This window comes from Poecilia mexicana, unplaced genomic scaffold (assembly GCF_051168715.1).
Source record: "Poecilia mexicana isolate PSO_F unplaced genomic scaffold, ASM5116871v1 scaffold_8, whole genome shotgun sequence".
NCBI classification, from domain to species: domain Eukaryota; kingdom Metazoa; phylum Chordata; class Actinopteri; order Cyprinodontiformes; family Poeciliidae; genus Poecilia; species Poecilia mexicana.
The window spans coordinates 6,758,690-6,778,656 of NW_028263377.1; the positions used below are offsets into that span (position 1 = coordinate 6,758,690).

A 19,967-nucleotide genomic window follows, 5' to 3' on the forward strand; every position below is an offset into this window, starting at 1 on the left:
TAGTAAGAATTGCTTTCGCTACAGTAACCTAAAAGGCCCTTTGTTTTAATTTCCAGCGCTGCTCGAATTAGTTTATTACACAATAAACTAGTGTTTTAAAGAAATGTGTGAGGTTAAATCCTATTAATGTGTAATCGGGCTCCCCCTCCCGCCCGGCCCCCCCCGGCACGAGCTTCTAGTTCTTTCGGGCACGTAAACGCAGGGCCTGTCATGCGCGGCAGGGGGCGCTGTTGAGTCGTACAGCGATGCTCAGAGAGACGGAGACGGGAGGGGGGGGTTGTAGGAAAAAAACCAACCGGGTAGGTCGCTCTTTGTTTCTGGTTAGGGGGAAAACCAAAAGACGCTGCCGCCGGTCAGAACCCAAATATCAACATTCAAACTCTCGTGTAAGTACTTTAAGTCTTTCTGTCTCTATGTAGACAGTTTTAGCTATGTTTTAGTGCTTTTGTTTGGGTATGCTTTTGCTTTAGTGGGGGGGTTTTCTAGAGAGAAAAAGCCTGACCGACATTACAGTGGCGCGGCAGTGCAATGAATGAAAATTGGTTTAGGAGAAGTACGGAGCGGTGAGCCAAGAGTACGGGAGGCGCGTTGGATCAATCAGCTCCCACAATGAGTGATGCTCCAACTTTTCACTTGTCGCCGCATCGCATCAAATATATCACCAAAAAACCCGTCGTTTTTCTTACTTTTTTGGCCTGGCAGAGCATGGCCGGGGAAGGCTAGCCGAACTAGCTCGCTAGCATGTTAGCAGCTTCTGATGTGTTGCTTCAGAGTTTTTTGGTAAATTGCTCTGAGTCGGGTGGTGTTTTTGTAGCTTCTATGATATTTAAACACTTATTTTTGTCTGAACTAGGTGTACCGTTGGTATAAATAATCTGGTTGAACACTTAGTCAATGCTGAGGTTCAGACAAAGGGTTTAAATAGTGTCATTGTAACCTTATCTGTTAAAGCCGGCTAGGCCTAGCTAACATTAGCAATGTTTGAAACAGTTTAAATGGGTGAAAACAGGCACCGACTTGTCCATGTAAACACAGCAGCAGCAGAAAGGGGGAAATTTCCTCGACTTTATTTCTTAAACTCGTCAGTTTGTAGCTTATTTGGATAAAAAACGGCCCCTTAGTTTGTTCGCCTATTGTTATGTTGCACAAAGGGACATTTAAATAACTTCTATCACATTTCCTTTAACCTTGAACTCGTAGATTCAGCTACGTTGCCCCAGCAACTATCCACAACTGTCAAGTTTACAGGTATGGAGACGTTTAGAAACTGACACGGCCGTATTAAAAACATAAACCATCTCCATTTATGTTTACAATAAATCAAAGCTAAGTGTTAAAGATGTCTGGATTATTCTTTAGCAGTGTGCTGAAAAAAAATACTTATTTGAAGCAAAGTATTCTGAAATTCATATCTGGAGAAACTTTGTGTAGGAAAGAATCAGCCTGTTGGTAACAGGGTTCCTGTGAAGATGGATGTTTTTTTTTTTTTTTTGACAGCATTTTCCAGGTATGGAGAAGTATGGAAAAATGGAGCCATTTTTAGATTTTATTCCCTATTTGTATGATTTTAAAAATCCATCTTTAGATCTGCCAGTTTATAAACCTGTTTCCATCTTTCCAATCTTTGTGTTCAGAACCTGCAGAAGTACCTACCATAAATTCAGAGAGAAAATTTCTGTTTATTCCTTAATTCTTTAATGCATGTTTGAGAAATCTTGAATCTCCCGTGACAAACATTCACCTGTGCAAAACACCAGGGTGGACTGAGCTCCTTCAGACTAGCCTGCTGCAATTGGCAAACACCTGGAGGAACTGCACATCTGCTGAGCTCATTATAGGAGCTTCTTCTTTGTGAAATGCTGATTAAAAACGTTGTCAAAGGGTTAATAGAGGATTGATGCTGATATGACTTTCTGAAGATGGAGTTTCATAAAGAATAGGAGCTTCTTAAAGAGACAGAGGCCCAATTTAAAGTGTCAAATTACAAAGTCAAATATTTGATATATTTAGCATTTTTAAAACTAACTGCTACTTGATTATGCTTGTAAAATGTCAGCATGTGCCCGGAAAATACATAATAAGAGATAAGATTGATGCCTTAGTGCTAACTATTATTTTTGCGCTCCACTATATCAATAATCTTGATAAACCTATTTTGTTTTTAGTCACTCTAATCTTCTCTTCTTCTTTAGGGGTACAAATTTCCGCTGCGCGTTTCCAGCTCCTTTTGAGAGATGTCGACCCCCGACCCGCCGATGGGAGGGACGCCGCGGCCCGGTCCCTCCCCGGGCCCGGGACCGTCTCCAGGAGGCATGATGGGCCCCAGCCCGGGACCCTCACCGGGCTCGGCCCACAGCATGATGGGGCCCAGCCCAGGACCACCCAGCTCCAGCCACCCCCATCCCCCACAGGGACCCTCAGGATATCCTCAGGACAACATGCACCAGATGCACAAAGTATAAATGATTTCTTTTTTTTTATGTTTTAACAATTGCTTTTTCTTATCCTAGTGTTTTTTAAAACACACTTTTATCTCATTAATAATGTTAAACATATGCATGTGATAAATATTCAAATACTCAGTTGATAATTTTCGTCTTTATGTCTGAACATCTGGAACAGCCAATGGACCCCATGCACGATAAGGGGATGCCTGATGACCCTCGCTATGGTCAGATGAAGGGTATGGGCATGAGGCCTGGCGGACACAGCGGCATGGGGCCGCCCCCCAGCCCAATGGACCAACATTCCCAGGGTAACTCCTCTCCCTCTATTAGCTTCTCATTAAGTATATATGTGTGTGTGTGTGTGTGTGTGTGTGTGTGTGTGTGTGTGTGTGTGTGTGTGTGTGTAAGTAAACACAATCACGGTTTCAAATGTTATTTTTTTCCCCTCGCAAGTTTCTAGTTCAGATCATTGTGTGGTTTGATTGTTACATTGGAGGTAGTACGAGACAATATCTGCTCTTCATCCTGCCAACCTGCATCAAGGAGAAACCGGCGCTTTAGAGTGTGTGTGTGTGTGTGTGTGTGTGTGTGTGTGTGTGCGTGCATGTTTGTGTGTGTGAACCCATCCGACCTGTTTCTCCTCCTCTGCTGGTGTGGATTTGGCAGAGAGAAGGAGTGTTTTATGGGCTTTAGCTTTCAGGAAACAACAAGCACAGATGCATCGACTGCGCCTTGCTAAAGTATTCACAGCCCTTGAGTTTATTTTAGTACAATAACAAACCCTTCATGTGTTTTATTGGGATTTTCTGTGATAATTGTGGAAAATTATCGTGAACTTGTAGGAAAAATCTGAAAACAGGTTTTGTTCCTGTTGCCATGAGCTACTAAAATTCCATTTAGCGTCATTTCTATTTCATTTTTTGTATTTTTTTTATGCGTTTTCTTTTATGGTTTTTAATATTTTAAAGTATTGAGCACCAGGCCATTTAGAATCATGTTATGTTTATTGTTGTGTCGATGCGAAGCTTCCTGTCAGGCGGAACCTTTGCATTTCCATGTTTCTGGTATTCGCGTATATCTGACGCACAAGCGACATCCGCTAACAGCGACGGATGACAAAGCTGCTTTTCTTAGCTCAATGGTGGTTAATTTCTGCTTCGAAAACGGATTTGATTGGACACTGAAAAAAGACCATTGTTGTGTTCAAGTCGTGTCAAAATGTCAAAAGGAGTCAAACTAACTTAAAGTAGCATCTTAATGCTAAACGTGTAGCTGCAGCACAAACATCATCAATGCTAATGTCAACATCCATAGTCTACATTTCTAAAGAAGGTCTATGAATGATCAGGGGTTTCCTGAAACATCTGAAAGCAGCTGAATAACATAAATAATACATGAGAAACATTAAATATCTTTGTTGTTGAACTCATTTGTCCATTTATCCAATAATTTAGCAGCAAAACTAGTCTTTCAATTGAGAATGTTGCTTATTTTGTCTGTATGGTTTTCAATTAAAATGCAATTAATTAATTAGAGTCCCTGCAATTAACTCGATGAAAAGTTTAATGGAGTCCCTCAACTCAAAAATGTTTTATTTATCCTAAAGGGGAAACTAAATGTTTTTGTAACTCAGATAAATTCAAAAGCGAAAGTTCCTCTTTGTTTTTTGTTTTTCTGTGACATCTCATTCAAGTCTCTCCACCGTCTTGTCGCTGTTGCTAGGATACCCCTCTCCGTTGGGCGGCTCGGAGCACGCACCCAGCCCCGTCCCAGCCAACGGCCCCCCCTCTGGCCCCGGCGCCAGTCCCATGGAGGGCGGCGGGGATCCCGCTCAGAGCATGGGCCAACCCAACCGGGCCGGGCCCCCGGGACCCGGTGGGCCACCAGGGCCGGGGGTCGGACCAGGCGCCGCAGGCGGACCCACCCCTTTCAACCAGAACCAGCTGCACCAACTCAGGGCCCAGATCATGGCTTACAAGATGCTGGCGCGCAATCACCCGATCCCAGAGCACCTGCAGCTGGCCGTGCAGGGCAAGAGGCCCATGCCTGGGATGCAGCAGCAGCAGCCGCCGCCCCCCATGCCCAACATGCCGCCCTCCGCCGGGCCTGGGGGCGGCCCGCCTGCTGGGCCGGGGCCGGGACCGGGACCAGGACCGGGACCAGCTCAGACCAACTACAACAGACCTCATGGTGAGCGAAGGAAGACCAACATAAGACATGGTATTTATTTGGTAGCAGGGAAACTTTTAACCCAAATGGTTACTTTTAGATATATTATTGAAGGTGCACCGATCTGATATCAATATCTGTATCGGCCTTGATATTGAAAAAAATTATATATCAGGTATTGGTGACAAAGTGTCACATCCATAAGGGCACATCTATTCAGTCTAATTCTATGCTTTGTGGTTTGACCGACATCATGCTTTATTGTCGCAAGAATAAATTCCCCATTGAACTTTCTGAACCATTTGAAAGAAGGTTTGTTGCAGTTGTTTTTGCTACCAAGCAAATACATTTGTAACTCAGTACATTTATGTCTGTGATTTAAAAAAAAAAAACCGGTTTAAGTGAATTCAGCTGATTTTCTGTATCAGGTTGGTATCGGCCAATGCTAAAGCGCAATATTGGTATCAGTATCAAAAGTGAAAAAAGCAGATCGGTGCATCCTTACTGATTATCTATAAAAATGAAGGTAAATATTGTATTTTTTTTTCTTATTTTAGGGATCGTAGGTCCCAACATGGCGCCACCCGGACCCGCAGGAGTTCCTCCTGCTATGCAAGGCCAGCCTGCCAACGGACCACCCAAATCATGGCCTGAAGGTAAGCCCATTCAAATGTTTAATGTTTTTATTATTTATTTATTCCTCTGCATTTCTGTGACAAAGCAGGACAATGCTTCTCAGGGATCTACATTCAGTTAGAAAAAAACAATTAACAGCGGCGATTTAAGAAAAGAAACTGGACACAAAAACGTGAAAAATAACTGAAATAGATCACGATTCATTTCATGTGCTAAACTAAAAATCAATTCTTCCCTTCCAGGACCAATGGTGAACGCCGCTGCCCCATCCAACCCTCCCCAGAAGTTGATTCCCCCCCAGCCCACCGGCAGACCCTCACCTGCTCCGCCGTCCGTGCCTCCAGCTGCCTCCCCGGTGATGCCCCCGCAGACTCAGTCGCCGGGGCAACCTGCGCAGCTCCCTCCCATGATGCTGCACCAGAAGCAGAACCGCATCACGCCTATCCAGAAGCCCCACGGGCTGGACCCGGTGGAGATCCTCCAGGAGAGAGAGTACAGGTGAGGGGGGTCCGATACGGAGCAGAACGGATCCACGTCGTTCTCATGGCTGTGGCTCCCAGCTTCAGCTTGTCGATTCCAATTTTGGCTCATTTTTCTGTAAGAACTGTAGCGTAAAGACACAAGAATGAACGGTAACGAAAATATTGAATGAATAAAAAAAATAAAGAGGAGAAAATATATAGAATGTAAAAAAAATAGCAGTGAAAATAATAAATGAATAATAACATTTATAAAAAAAAATTAAAACTATTTGTTAGAATAAAAACTATAAAATGTAAACAGTTTTTTTAAAAATCACAGTGATTTGTTTAAAACAAGAAAAATGCCTAGAAAAAATAAAGGTAAATAAAAATTGCAGTCAGCTGATAGTAGTAAGTAAATAAAAATAAACATAAGAAGTAGAACAAATAGTAAAAGAATGGAAGTGAAATTATATATGTTAAAAATAAGAGAAAATAACAGGTGTGAAAATGATAAATATAAAACATATAAAAAGAAACATGAAGGAGAAAAAAAACTGCAGTGAAAATGATTTAAAAAAATAAAAAGTAAAAAAATATTTAAAAAGTAAAAATGTATAAAAGATGTTTGAAAAAAGAAAAATTGATGGGGAGAAAAAAGTACCTTTTTTCCAAGCATTTCTGCTGTCATTGGACATTTTTATTAGGAGCGAACCGGATCGTCTCCAAGCAAACAGACTACACAGTAACACCTTCTGCGTCGGCATGTCAGTTATGTTGTACGACTGCTTGTCATGCAGGTTATTTTGAGCCGTTCTAAGAACAACACACATCAACAGAACTCACCACAAAACAACGCAGAGAAACACTTAAAAAGCTCTTCACTGATGTTCCACAACCAACATCAGTCACATTTAACAGTTCTTCAAGCTTTGCTTATTTGTAAAATGTAATTTTGTTCCAACAGATTTAGGCAGAAGTTTTGTGAATGAAGTTGTGCTTGAGTCTTCTTTGAACAAAAAGTAAGGAGCTAAAAAGAACAGCTTGGTGTTTTTGTGCGTTGGTTTACACCTGCAACTCATACTGACCACAAGGTGTTGCTGTAGAGAAGGTGATAAGAGCTGCACAGCGGGAATATGCAGAACAAGAAGCACAATAAAGTTTAGTAAATGTAGGTTCGTCCAAGATTACTGTCCAAATCATGGACGGTTCTAAAAGTCTTAAGTTTAGAGACTTTTCCAATGCTACAGAAAGTTTGGGCCTTCGTTGTTGTACCGAAAATGGAAAAAATTAGTTGGTGCTTCTTTGTTTCAGGCTTCAAGCTCGTATTGTTCACCGCATCCAGGAGCTGGAGCATCTGCCTGGCTCACTTGCCGGTGATCTGAGGACCAAGGCCACCATCGAGCTCAAGGCTCTGAGGCTGCTTACATTCCAGAGACAGGTACACCGTTACAATACTGGCTTTACCATCACAATTAGTTCCTAGCAAGTTATTTAATTTTTTATTTATTTGGGGGATTTTTGCCTACAGCTGCGTCAAGAGGTGGTGGCTTGCATGCGTCGGGACACAGCTTTGGAAACCGCCCTGAACGCCAAAGCCTACAAGCGCAGCAAGCGTCAGTCTCTACGAGAGGCCCGGATCACAGAGAAACTGGAGAAACAGCAGAAGATCGAACAAGAGCGAAAACGTCGCCAGAAACACCAGGTAGAGAAGCTTTCATCAGTTAATGCTGGAGCTGGTGGATGTGTATATGCTAACTATCTGGCTAGCGTACTAGCTAACTTTCTGGCTAGCATACTAGCTATCTAACTGGTTAGCATACTAGCTATGTATCTGGTTAGCATACTAGCTATTTAACTGGCTAGCGTACTAGCTAACTTTCTGGCTAGCATACTAGCTATCTAACTGGTTAGCATACTAGCTATGTATCTGGTTAGCATACTAGCTATCTAACTGGTTAGCATACTAGCTATGTATCTGGCTAGTTAGCTATCAAAAACATGAGAACTCTGGGATTTTAAGTCTGATTGCGATCATGATGAATTTTTATGAACCATAGGATTGGTTTGTGCCTTTCTCCTGACAGGAATACCTCAACAGCATCCTGCAGCATGCCAAGGACTTTAAAGAATACCACCGCTCCATCACAGCCAAGATCCAGAAGGCCACCAAGGCTGTGGCTACGTACCACGCCAACACCGAGCGTGAACAGAAGAAGGAGAACGAGCGCATCGAAAAGGAGAGAATGCGGAGGCTGATGGTGAGACTTTTTTTTTTTTTAATCCAAACACCTGATGGTCCGATAAGTCCGGGTTGAGCTCCCTCTGAACATTCCCCCAGGCTGAGGATGAGGAGGGCTACCGGAAGCTCATTGACCAGAAGAAAGACAAACGCCTGGCCTACCTGCTGCAGCAGACCGACGAATACGTGGCCAACCTCACAGAGTTGGTGCGCGCCCACAAGGCGGCACAAGCTCTCAAGGAGAAGAAGAAGAAGAAGAAAAAGAAGGTTAATGTCGCCTCTGGTAATGTCTGAACTTGAGGTTGTGATGGTGTTTCTCACGATAATTCTGTGTTTGTTTTAAGAAGCCAGATGCCGTTGAAGGCGGTGCGCCTGCTATGGGACCTGATGGAGAGGTGAGAGCTTAAAGGAAAATCTTTGTTTGCTCCCTATGGGCCACCGTCTCCCTTACCAGCTCAGCGTTTTGATTCTTCTTCTTCTCTCTTCTATCAGCCTCTAGACGAAACCAGTCAGATGAGCGACCTGCCAGTGAAGGTCATCCACGTGGACAGCGGAAAGATCCTGACAGGCGTCGACGCACCCAAGGCAGGCCAGTTGGAAGCCTGGTTGGAAATGAACCCTGGGTAATTATCATGGCGTGGTTGTTTTCTAGGGGGGAAAAAAAGGCAAACTTTTTATATGATTACGTCTTATTTCAGTTTTCTTTCCAAGGTGTTTGACACGGCATGATAAATCAAAATCGGAAATTGGAATTGGTTTGGTGCATTTCTGCTAAATATTTTTGAATCTGATGTTGTTTATTGTAAACTGCCTAAATAACAAATGTTTGGTGGGTTGAGCTCCAAAACTGGCCGAAGGGTTTTCAGTTTGGACGTATTCAGTGACCAGCTGAGGAAATATTGTCTGATTGATCGATTTATCAGTTCTTATCAAATCAGTTTGCTTTTGCGTTCGCTTTTATAACGGAACGTTGCGTTTTCCCTGCAGCTATGAAGTGGCGCCGCGTTCAGACAGCGAGGACAGCGGCTCAGAAGACGAAGACGAGGAAGATGAGGTAGTATCCTCTACCTCCAAATAAAACACAGTAAAAGGCGGTCGCTCCTGGTGCTCACTGTAAAAAAAAAACAACTAAAAACTTGTTGCCAGGACGACGCGGAGGACCAGCCTCAGCCCACGACGGCTACATCCGAGGAGAAGAAGAAGATTCCAGACCCTGACAGCGAAGACGTTTCGGAAGTGGACGTCCAGCACATCATCGAGTAACTGCTAACGCTTAGCTCCGCCTCCTCTGGTGCATTTTTACATGTCGACGACTCGCTTTTCACTCGAGTTGCTGTTTTCACTCCCAGGCACGCCAAGCAGGACGTCGACGACGAATATGGCAGCGCCAGCTTCAACCGAGGCCTGCAGTCGTACTACGCCGTGGCGCACGCCGTCACCGAGAAAGTGGACAAGCAGTCCTCTCTGATGGTCAACGGGATGCTCAAGCAGTACCAGGTAAAGCGTCCACCGCCGACCGCGACGCGGCTGGTTTAAAAAAAAAACAAAAAAAAAACAGGAGGGGCGGAGCTAACTGTTCTGACCGTCAGATTAAAGGTCTGGAGTGGCTGGTGTCGCTTTACAACAACAACCTGAACGGCATCCTGGCCGACGAGATGGGCCTGGGGAAGACCATCCAAACCATCGCCCTCATCACGTACCTCATGGAGCTCAAACGCATCAACGGGCCCTTCCTCATCATCGTACCGCTCTCGTAAGTCTCAGCGTGACCAGATTAACGTTTCACGGCGACGGCTGTCCAGGTGTCTCTTCCCGACACAAAGCAATCTCTTCTCTTTCAGGACTTTATCGAACTGGGTGTACGAGTTCGACAAATGGGCCCCATCCGTGGTGAAAGTCTCCTACAAGGTAAGGCGTTGCTCGGTTACCGCTTCCTCCGCCTGGTGAATGGTTCTGGTTCTGTTTCCTGAACGCGATCCGGTCCCTTCCAGGGCTCCCCACAGGCTCGCCGCTCGTTCGTTCCCATCCTGCGGAGCGGGAAGTTCAACGTGCTGCTCACCACGTACGAGTACATCATCAAAGACAAGCAGGTCTTAGCCAAGGTAACGGCAGACTGTTTCTGCACACAGTTATTCAGTAGGATAATGCGAGGCACTGTTTGGTTTTCTAGATTTTTTTTTCTTTTAACAAGCATTTAAAAAATGTGGATTGTATTTGTATCCAGTCTCTAATAGCAGGTAGAAGCAACTCTGGCTGAAAGTCTTTTAGTTTGTGTCTCTACTAGTTTGTCCCGTCTGCAAACTGACAGTTTTGTCCATTTTACTTAAAAAAAGACAAACGTACAAAAAAAGTAAATCGAAACCTTGAAACAGATTTTTTTTTTTTTTAATAATAATAACAATGATTTTGAGTCCAGAACCAGTAAATGTGGATCTTCACACTTGCAGCACTTTGTACAGAGTCATAATATTGAAATCCAAAGGTCACAAACCGCTCCGCTCTGCTCTGCTCTGCTCTGACATCGATTCCCCGCAGATTCGCTGGAAGTACATGATCGTGGACGAGGGCCACCGCATGAAGAACCACCACTGCAAGCTGACACAGGTCCTGAACACGCACTACCTGGCGCCGCGGCGCCTCCTGCTGACGGGGACGCCGCTGCAGAACAAGCTGCCCGAGCTCTGGGCCCTTCTCAACTTCCTGCTGCCCACCATCTTCAAGAGCTGCAGCACCTTCGAGCAGTGGTTCAACGCTCCGTTCGCCATGACTGGGGAAAAGGTCGGTCAGATTTACCAAACTTTAACAGGCCGTGGCCCCCAGACGGCATCAGCCTCAGGCTGGGGGCCCCCTTTGAAAGCCCGCTGACTATTTTACAAAATATATGAAGAAATATCAACTTTTAATGTGTTTTAGTCTCTATTCAATAGTTATTGCATTCATTTAGCATAAATGCTAACCTACTCAGGATGAGGACCAATTAATCAAACACTCACACATTTGGTTTTTAGCTTTGATTCAAAGGCGTTTTGGACGTTTGCTCCAGATTAGCAGAGCGTATAAAAAGCTAATAAATGTCGTTTGACCACAAAGGTGGACCTGAATGAAGAGGAGACCATCCTGATCATCCGACGTCTGCACAAGGTGCTCCGCCCGTTCCTGCTGCGCCGGCTTAAGAAAGAGGTGGAGGCCCAGCTGCCAGAGAAGGTAACCATAGAAACATGAAAACCATAGAAAACCTGAGGGTTTTTTTATGTTCTAGCATGTGTTTTGTTTTTTTTTAATCTCCCCTCATCTGTCGCTGCAGGTGGAGTACGTGATCAAGTGCGACATGTCGGCCCTGCAGAGAGTTCTGTACCGCCACATGCAGGCCAAAGGCGTTCTGCTGACCGACGGCTCGGAAAAAGACAAGAAGGTAACGCCGTCGTTTTGTAAAAAAATAAAATCTTATCTTAATAAAATCAGGAAAATCTTTAAAAATGCTTCAATTTTAGTTTGTTTAGTTGGTTCTGCATAAAGTTCTTTTATGTTTTCAGGGTAAAGGCGGGACGAAGACGCTGATGAACACCATCATGCAGCTGAGGAAAATTTGCAACCACCCCTACATGTTCCAGCACATCGAGGCACGAAGCTGCACCAACAGTGACGTTCTGTAAACGCACCAACGTTTCTGGAATACTAAAGTTTACATTTTATTTGTAGGAGTCCTTTTCCGAGCATCTCGGCTTCTCCGGAGGAATCGTGACTGGGTACTTACAACTAAACTCTCATTCCTTGCGCAGGAATGTGTATGTAGATATGACGACTGACTGTTTTTTTTTGTTAGCCCTGATCTGTACCGTGCCTCGGGAAAGTTCGAGCTGCTGGATCGCATCCTGCCCAAGCTGAGAGCCACCAAACACAAAGTGCTGCTTTTCTGCCAGATGACGTCGCTCATGACCATCATGGAGGACTACTTCGCTTACCGCAACTTCAAATACCTGCGTTTGGATGGTATGAAAATAAAAAAAAGTTACTTTATGTGCAAAAATAAACCTTGTGACGTCAAAAGGTTTGTTTTTGTTTCTAGGAATTCAATACAAAAAGAAATCATAATACAAAGATTTATTAAATGCAGATCAATACAGTTTGAACATTAATTTGAGTGAACATGACTTGCAGGTGTTGAAAATCAAAATTCAGTTCCTCAGATATGTATTGAATTAAGATCATTTTTATTTTAAAACTAAACATAGGTTATGTTATGTAATGCATGATCAATGGGTAACTGGAAGGTCATTGCTGGTTAAAACGTTCTGCATCCAGTGTAAATTGATAGAAAGTTGAGTGGAAGGAAAAAATGTGGCTGAAAGCTCAGGTGAGAGTCTGTAACATCCAAGAAGTTCATCACCACGTTAATGCAATAAATGTTTTTTTATCATTCTGTGCTATGCTTGAACAAAAGAAAGTGTTGTTATTATTAATTTTATTTTTATTATTATCTTAATTAATTTAAACGGAGGCCTGACCTAGTGTGGGTGGATAGGCTGTAGAGCAAATACTGTATGCAAATAATTTTCAGTCGGCCAAAATTTCTGAATTCAAATCCTTTAAAATAAAATTAAAATCTGAACTAAATCTCTCACTTTTCAATGAGTGCATATGGGATTATTTTTAGCGTTAATTACTCTAGTAAATTAACCGTACTATCTTTAGGTTTATTCAGAGAAAATGTAATAAATAAAATAAATGTAATGTAATGTGGAGTGAAACCACTTTTCTCTTCAAACCTTACCGGATTAGTGTGAAAATCATTAGATAAAACAGAATAAAAAAAAAAAAGAGTAAAGCAGAAGTGATAAAAAAAAAAGTATGAGAAATAGCTGAAAATGTTCAGAACAATGTTCCTTCATCAACCCTCTGTTGGAATTTGGATGTTTTTTTTTTCTCCAGCATGTTTTTATTTCTGGCCCCTCAGGTACCACCAAAGCAGAAGACCGTGGCATGTTGCTGAAAACCTTCAACGACCCGGCCTCGGAGTACTTTGTGTTCCTGCTGAGCACCAGGGCAGGAGGTCTGGGGCTGAACCTGCAGTCTGCCGACACCGTCATCATCTTCGACAGCGACTGGAACCCTCACCAGGTGAAGCCCAGGATCACAGGAAGTGGTCTAAACCAATCATTCTGCTGGGCAACAGTAATAACCGCTGGAGAAGATGGTGCAATACAAGGCGATACACTGATCTCACGATAATATTCTGCTCACGATACGATATACATCACGGTATTCAGCAAACGATACGATTTTATGTGATTCAATACATTAAGATTTTCTGAGGTTTTAGAGGGACAGAGTGATTTTGGTGACATTTTGTGACTGATCCATAGACTTTGATTGAACTGATGGTGCAATACTGGCGTAATAAATGTTGTGTTTGTTCTACATTTGCTTTGTTTAAATGTTAATTGCTTTGTGTAATTGGTCATGCAGAAAAGGAAACTTTTTGTCTTATTCACTTATATTAGATAATGCAATTTATCTATTTCTTTATTTGATTAATTGTTACTGGTTGTTCCATGTGATTTTTTTAATGTACATGTGCAACTGGGTAAGAAATGTCGTGTGTGATAGCCGTCATTTAATTCATGCAAATATTACATAAAACTCAAAGTAGGCTTTAATGTATCGATACTCACAGGTGAAAAATTGATACTTTCTGAGGAAAAAAATCAAGAAATATTGTGGAATTAATAAAATTACACAGCTCTGGTATAATAATAACCAAGATGGTTTTGGTATGAGAGGCTTCAGCATGACAATCTCATGACATGCTAACAGCTCAATATTCAGGCAGCAGAGACGACATTTGATGGCAACAAGTCCAGGATGACACAATAGGTTGTTAGCTAATCCAAGGCTCCGTTTTAAATCCATCTTGTTCTGACTTCAGTTTTTTTCTCATGTCTGAACCGATGTTCTTTGCTCTTTCGTCACAGGATCTTCAGGCTCAAGACAGAGCGCACCGCATCGGGCAGCAAAATGAGGTGCGCGTGCTCCGCCTCTGCACCGTCAACAGTGTGGAGGAGAAGATCCTGGCGGCAGCCAAGTACAAGCTGAACGTGGACCAGAAGGTCATCCAGGCCGGCATGTTTGACCAGAAGTCCTCCGGCTACGAGCGGCGGGCCTTCCTGCAGGCCATCCTGGAGCACGAGGAGCAGGACGAGGTCAGGAGCTGGTCTTACCGCGAGGCGTCTGTTCATACTTAAAAAGTCTTAAGTCTGATAGCATCTATCTAAAGGAGGCCTGATGCAATAAGAAATTTTGCCAGATGACAAATTGTCCCAGCAATTATTGCAATAAGCGATAATATTGTCGTTTTGACACCATTTTCAAGTATTATAACGATGGCATAATAACGAATGTTTGTCCTTTCAGACTTTTATGCTTTAACTTTGTGAAGAAAACTTCACTCTGAAATTGTAAGATATTTTAAATATCTAAAATCAATAAATGGAAATAAAAACCAAATGCAATTGAAACCAGAAATAAAATGGATTATAACATCTCTGTAAGAAATATTTTAATTGAAAATATATTATGATGTGAACTTGCATTTAATTTAGCAAGCAATTAATGGATAAATTGCTTATTACGACAGGCTTAATCTAAAGTTAAAGCTGTAAAAAGTCTTAAATTTACATAGTTAAAATCAAGGCCTTAAAATCTCTTAAATCCATTTAAAAAGATATAAGTTGGCCTTAAATTTGCTAATCACAGGTCTTAAATTTTGTCCTGGCAGGACTATTTACTCACATATATTGCATGCACTTTATTTTTCTCACTGGACTTTTCTGTCAGGAAAACATTTGAGTTGTGTCCAGACATCTTCTGTCCAGTTGAGCTTAGCATTAATTAGCTTCCAGTTAGCTGGTCAGTGGCAAGCTAGCTTTTTTTATGTCAGTCGTGTGTGTTGGATTCGACACACATGGAATAACAAACAAGTCATCATCAATCGGGGTGAAAATAAACACAGCTAACTAGCTGCTAATACATCCTTGCTAACTAACTAGCTAACGTTTTTGCGTGAAGAGTAAATTTATTATCAGTTTGCTGCTGCCTTGTGTTGCCATTCCATATGATTCTATGTGCATTTTCGGCAAAACATCTTGGTCTTCAACACAAATCTCTGTTGTGATGCAGGTCTTCAGTTTCATTCATAACGGTTGTGATAAACATCTTAAAGATCCTTAAGTTTGAGTTGGTGAAATGTGCAGAAACCCTGAGCAGGAAATGAAAGAAAAATCTTTTTCCTTGCAGGAGGAGGACGAGGTGCCAGACGATGAGACCGTCAATCAGATGATTGCAAGAAGTGAAGAAGAGTTTGAGCTTTTCATGGTAAGTTTAGTTTCTTTTTCTTTTTTTTTCGCAGATTAGTCACTGATATTTGCGGAGTTGGATTCTAATCTGCCCCATTTGGGTTGCAGCGAATGGACCTGGACAGGCGCCGCGAGGACGCCCGCAACCCCAAGAGGAAGCCACGCCTGATGGAGGAGGACGACATGCCAGGCTGGATACTGAAGGACGACGCCGAGGTGGAGAGGCTGACCTGCGAGGAGGAGGAGGAGAAGATGTTCGGCCGCGGCTCCCGTCAGCGCAAGGAGGTGGACTACAGCGACTCGCTGACCGAGAAGCAGTGGCTCAAGGTGGGACAGAGAAAACCTCCGAGGGTTCACGACGGGTTCGGAGACGACCTTCTGACTCACCGCCCTGCTCCTTCTTTAGGCCATAGAAGAAGGAAACCTGGAGGACATAGAGGAGGAGGTGCGGCACAAAAAGACGACCAGGAAACGCAAGAGAGAGCGCGACCACGACGGCAGCCCGGCCACGCCCAGCTCCAGCCACCGTGGCCGGGACAAGGACGACAGCGGGAAGAAGGCCAAGAAACGCGGCCGGCCGCCGGCGGAGAAGCTCTCCCCCAACCCGCCGACCCTCACCAAGAAGATGAAGAAGATCGTCGACGCCGTCGTCAAATACAAGGACGGGTAAGACCGGCGGAACGCCACCGAGTCAGAGGAAACCTTGTGATCGTTACCAACGTTCACGTGTTGAAGTATCTGGAGCTCAGAACTAGAACTGCTGCAAAAAATTACATGATAAATTAAAAGAAGTTCAATAATTTCCATTTGCTTGATTTATAGTTTTTCTCTTTTCTCTCTCTTTCTACTGAAAACTGGACGATAAAAGTCTTCAGTCTGGTGCTTTGGTCTCAGCCAGACCTTTTTTTTTTTTCGAATGGCAGTTTTATTTACAGAGACTTCATGATTCATTTTATTTGTTGTTTCAGTTGTTTTTTTTTTTTATTTCTATTTATAATGTCTTCCAAATCTAGTGTTAAATATTCATTACAATTTGAAGTTTATTGATCTCTGACAATATATTCTTGTATTATTATGTAATTATCAACATAGTCCCTGAAAATGGTATCAAATCAACAATATCATCGTTTATCGCGATAACTTCTGGGACAGAATTTATCGCAACAGGTCTAGTCAAAACCGAGGTGTTTGTGACCGATTCCAATCTCCAGTTATTCGGGTTTCTGGTCTACAGATTTCTCTAGAACAACAATAATTAAGAAAGTAAATTACAACACAGTCCACAAGTAACATGGCCGACACCCTTCGCCACCCGACATTCTGTCATTTTTGTTTTTTTCTTGCCGACATGTTGGCTCTCTTGTTTTGGTCCCAACCGACCCAGACCGGTCATTTTCCACGCTCGAGGCTGAAGCTCTGGTTTTCTCCCCACAGTAATGGCCGCCAGCTGAGTGAAGTCTTCATCCAGCTGCCGTCTCGCAAGGAGCTGCCGGAATACTACGAGCTGATCCGCAAACCGGTGGACTTCAAGAAGATCAAGGTGAGGAAGAAACACGGAACGGCTTCGCTCCTCTTCGCTCCTCTTGGCTCCTCTTGGCTCCTCTTCCCATTCACTCTCTCCGCCCCTCCCTGCTGCTTTCAGGAGCGGATCCGCAGCCACAAGTACCGCAACCTCAACGACCTGGAGAAGGACGTGATGCTGCTGTGTCAGAACGCCCAGACCTTCAACTTGGAGGGCTCTCTGGTGAGATCCGCCGCAAACCCGTCTGGCTCGTTTTCCCGTCCCGATTTTAAAAGCGTCAACGGTGACTCTTCCAGATCTACGAGGACTCCATCGTGCTCCAGTCCGTCTTCACCAGCGTGAGGCAGAAGATCGAGAAAGACGACGAGAGCGAGGGAGAGGAGAGCGAGGAGGAGGAGGAAGAGGAGATGGATGAAGGCTCCGAGTCTGAATGTGAGGAGGAGAGAGAGAGAGAGAGAGAGAGAGAGAAGCATCGTTTTGTTGTTTTTTCTTCACATCTTTGTGTTTTGTCCCCTTCAGCTCGATCGGTGAAGGTGAAGATCAAGCTGAGCCGGAAGGAGAAGGGCGACCGAGGGGGCAAAGGTCAGAGGCGGAGGGGCCGCGGCTCCCGGGCCAAACCCGTTGTCAGCGACGACGACAGCGAGGACGAGCAGGAGGAGGTGAGGGAGACGCTGGAGACCGGGTTAACCTGATCGGGATATGAGAGGGAAAAGAAAATGTAGGACAGGAAACTATTCCCAGAGTTGATGTCCTTATTTTCCTTCCTCCATGTTTTTTCTTTTCCTCCTCCTATTTTTGCTTCCTTTTTCCCATTTTTCATTCCTTTCTGCACTTTTTTCTTGTATCCTTCTTATCATCTGTCCTTCATTCGTTCCACTCGTCTTTCTTTTGCTTTCTCTTTCTGCATTTTCTTTTGTTCGTTCTTACTTTCTTTCTCTTTTTTTTCCTTTTTTCTTTCTTTCTTCCTTTCGTTCTTTCCGTATCAGCCTTTCTCTCTTTATTCCTTTCTTTCACCTCTCTTTGTCCTCTGTCTCTTGGTCTTTTTCTTTTTGCATTGTTCTTTTTCTTTCTCCCCTTAGACCTTTCCTTTTCTTTTTCCTTCTTTCTTTTTTCTTTTCTTCCTTTCTCCCTCTCTTTCTTTCTGCCTTTCACTCTGAATTTCTTTTACCCTTTCATTTTTTCTTCCTTCCTTCCCTGTTCAATTATCTGCTGTAAATGTTCAGGAAGTCGTCATATTTCCATCTTAAAGTGGATTAAGATCTGTAGGAATGTGACTGGGCTCATGTTGAACATTTCTTATTTGTTTACAGTTTAACATAAATCTGTGTGTTCAGTTTGTTTTGTATGGAAAGCAGTAAATATCTTGTTTCTCTCTGCAGGAGCGCTCAGCCAGTGGCAGTGAGGACGACTGAAGCGAATCCCGTCGCTACACTTGACTTTATATTTCACTAGACGCAGCAGGGAGGCGACCAGAGGAGAGGCCTAGTTTTACCTAGACGAGCTGATTTTTAGTGTCAGTCAGCATTTACGTATACCATTAATTAAAAAATATGAACGCTATGGACCATCTATTTCATATTTAAACCATATCCCATAATGAACGGTAGTGTCTTTTTCTTTTCTTTTTCCTGTAAGTGGAACCTTGACAGAGCCCGAGTCATCATGGACAGATCACGGGCAAACAAAGCAGCTGTGGTTTTTGTTGTTAATTCTTTCTTTTTTTATTATTATTATTTTTATTTTTTTTTAATTATAATTCAAATTGACATACATTTTTTTGTCGTCTTCTTCGTTGAGACAAAGTGTACTGCATTCCTTCAAGTCCCTTTTGGATGCATGTTTGTGGAAATGCGCCTGGATGTGTCTTCGCTGTGTTTAATTTAATGACGAGGACGGGAACTCGGTCCGTCCCGCCGCCGCCTCCTCCTTCTCAGGTCACGTTTAGTAAAGGGGAGGGTGGGGACAGGACCTTTTTCTCGTGTCACTGTCACTGGATTCCATAAAGTACAATAAAGACATCTCAACTCATCCGTTAATACACCTGATCTGTTGCGTCTCTCTGTCGTCTTCAGAAGTCACCGGATGTAATTTACAGATTGTTGGAGAGCATTAGTGAATGAACCACATTTGTTTTATTTATGAAGTATATGTTAGGGGGGGATACAGAGAACAAACCAAGACCAATAATGAAATAAAATCATTATTAAAAATAAAACACAGATTGCAACCTAACAGCATTTTTAAAAGGCAGTATTTTCTGTTTTCCAGTCACATAGTCTCATTTTAGAGCACAATAAAGTAACTGTTACTTTCGACTGTTGTAAAAAATACTATATATCAATTATGTACAACAACCTATTAGGGCCATTGTAGGTAGAAAATAAGACGTGGAAATTTCAGAGTTTGAAAAGTTTACCATTTTGCTGAATAGTTTTGGAGCAACGACTGAAAAGGCCTGAAAGCTTCAGTTTGGTTTTTGGTACAGACTTCTCCCTGCATTGACTCCATCTGTCCACTAGGGGGCCCCATGAGAGCTTCCTCTCGTCCTCATCGTTTCTTTCGCCTTTTTCTCAGTCGTTCTTAACTTTTCACAGCAGGCTCAGTTACTTTGTGTTGAAAGAGGACTCCCCAGTTCTCAGCTGAGACCTGCGGACTCCAGATGATTTCTGTCACACAGAACAAAACTGCTGGAGCTCCTGTGAAAATGCTGTTGGCTACTCCTCCGACCAGTTTAAGTCCCATTTTCCTAACACTTTTATAAAAATATTTTATTACTCTGCATTTCCATTGACTATAATTGCGAAATTTGACATTTTGAAAATAAATTCACTTAATGGACACACCACAGTTTAAAAAAATAACTTGTTTTTTGATAAAATGTTTTGACTCTAAGGTGAAAGTTTTTTTTTTCCTTTTTTTTTGGTGGAGAGGGTTGCCATATTGAAATTGGCTTATTTGAAGAACTTTTCGCGTCACAACAGTCCCATGATCAACAACTGGATGTTGTCACTGGCACAAACTACGAAGAAGACCACGACAGGAAGTTGTAGGTGGAGGATCTCGCTACATGTTTTTTAATTACTTATTCACGTTTGTTTTTTTTTGTTTCTTATTTAATGGAAACACCACATTTGCAGT

At 42.9% G+C, this 19,967-nt stretch overlaps 1 protein-coding gene across 2 annotated transcripts; it reads left to right on the plus strand.

Moving 5' to 3' along the window:
- Positions 1-267: 267 nt before the first annotated feature.
- On the plus strand, positions 268-18,865 carry smarca4a (SWI/SNF related BAF chromatin remodeling complex subunit ATPase 4a). Of its 2 annotated transcripts, none has more exons than XM_015003355.2 (34): positions 268-386; positions 2,193-2,456; positions 2,623-2,755; positions 4,170-4,637; positions 5,174-5,272; positions 5,495-5,750; positions 7,028-7,154; positions 7,245-7,418; positions 7,801-7,974; positions 8,055-8,222; positions 8,300-8,350; positions 8,448-8,578; positions 8,943-9,009; positions 9,102-9,214; positions 9,305-9,452; positions 9,545-9,708; positions 9,797-9,863; positions 9,947-10,057; positions 10,491-10,733; positions 11,046-11,159; positions 11,260-11,367; positions 11,489-11,575; positions 11,655-11,701; positions 11,779-11,945; positions 12,910-13,073; positions 13,928-14,155; positions 15,249-15,326; positions 15,416-15,634; positions 15,714-15,973; positions 16,742-16,847; positions 16,950-17,051; positions 17,126-17,261; positions 17,349-17,488; positions 18,209-18,865. In XM_015003355.2, the coding sequence occupies exons 2-34, from the start codon at positions 2,235-2,237 to the stop codon at positions 18,239-18,241; spliced, it is 4,905 nt and encodes a 1,634-aa protein (XP_014858841.2). In that variant the 5' UTR covers positions 268-386; positions 2,193-2,234; the 3' UTR covers positions 18,242-18,865. The 2 variants fall into 2 exon arrangements, with proteins under 2 accessions (XP_014858841.2, XP_014858842.2); XM_015003356.2 differs by having other exon boundaries at positions 8,303-8,350.
- The last annotated feature ends 1,102 nt before the right edge of the window (positions 18,866-19,967 follow it).

Excerpts from the sequence above, each read along its gene's own strand:
- smarca4a (XM_015003355.2), top strand. The coding sequence starts at position 2,235 with ATGTCGACCCCCGACCCGCCGATGGGAGGGACGCCGCGGCCCGGTCCC. Across the intron at positions 5,751-7,027 it reads CTCCAGGAGAGAGAGTACAG|GCTTCAAGCTCGTATTGTTC; the intron begins GTGAGGGGGGTC and ends TCTTTGTTTCAG. Across the intron at positions 10,058-10,490 it reads ACAAGCAGGTCTTAGCCAAG|ATTCGCTGGAAGTACATGAT; the intron begins GTAACGGCAGAC and ends GATTCCCCGCAG.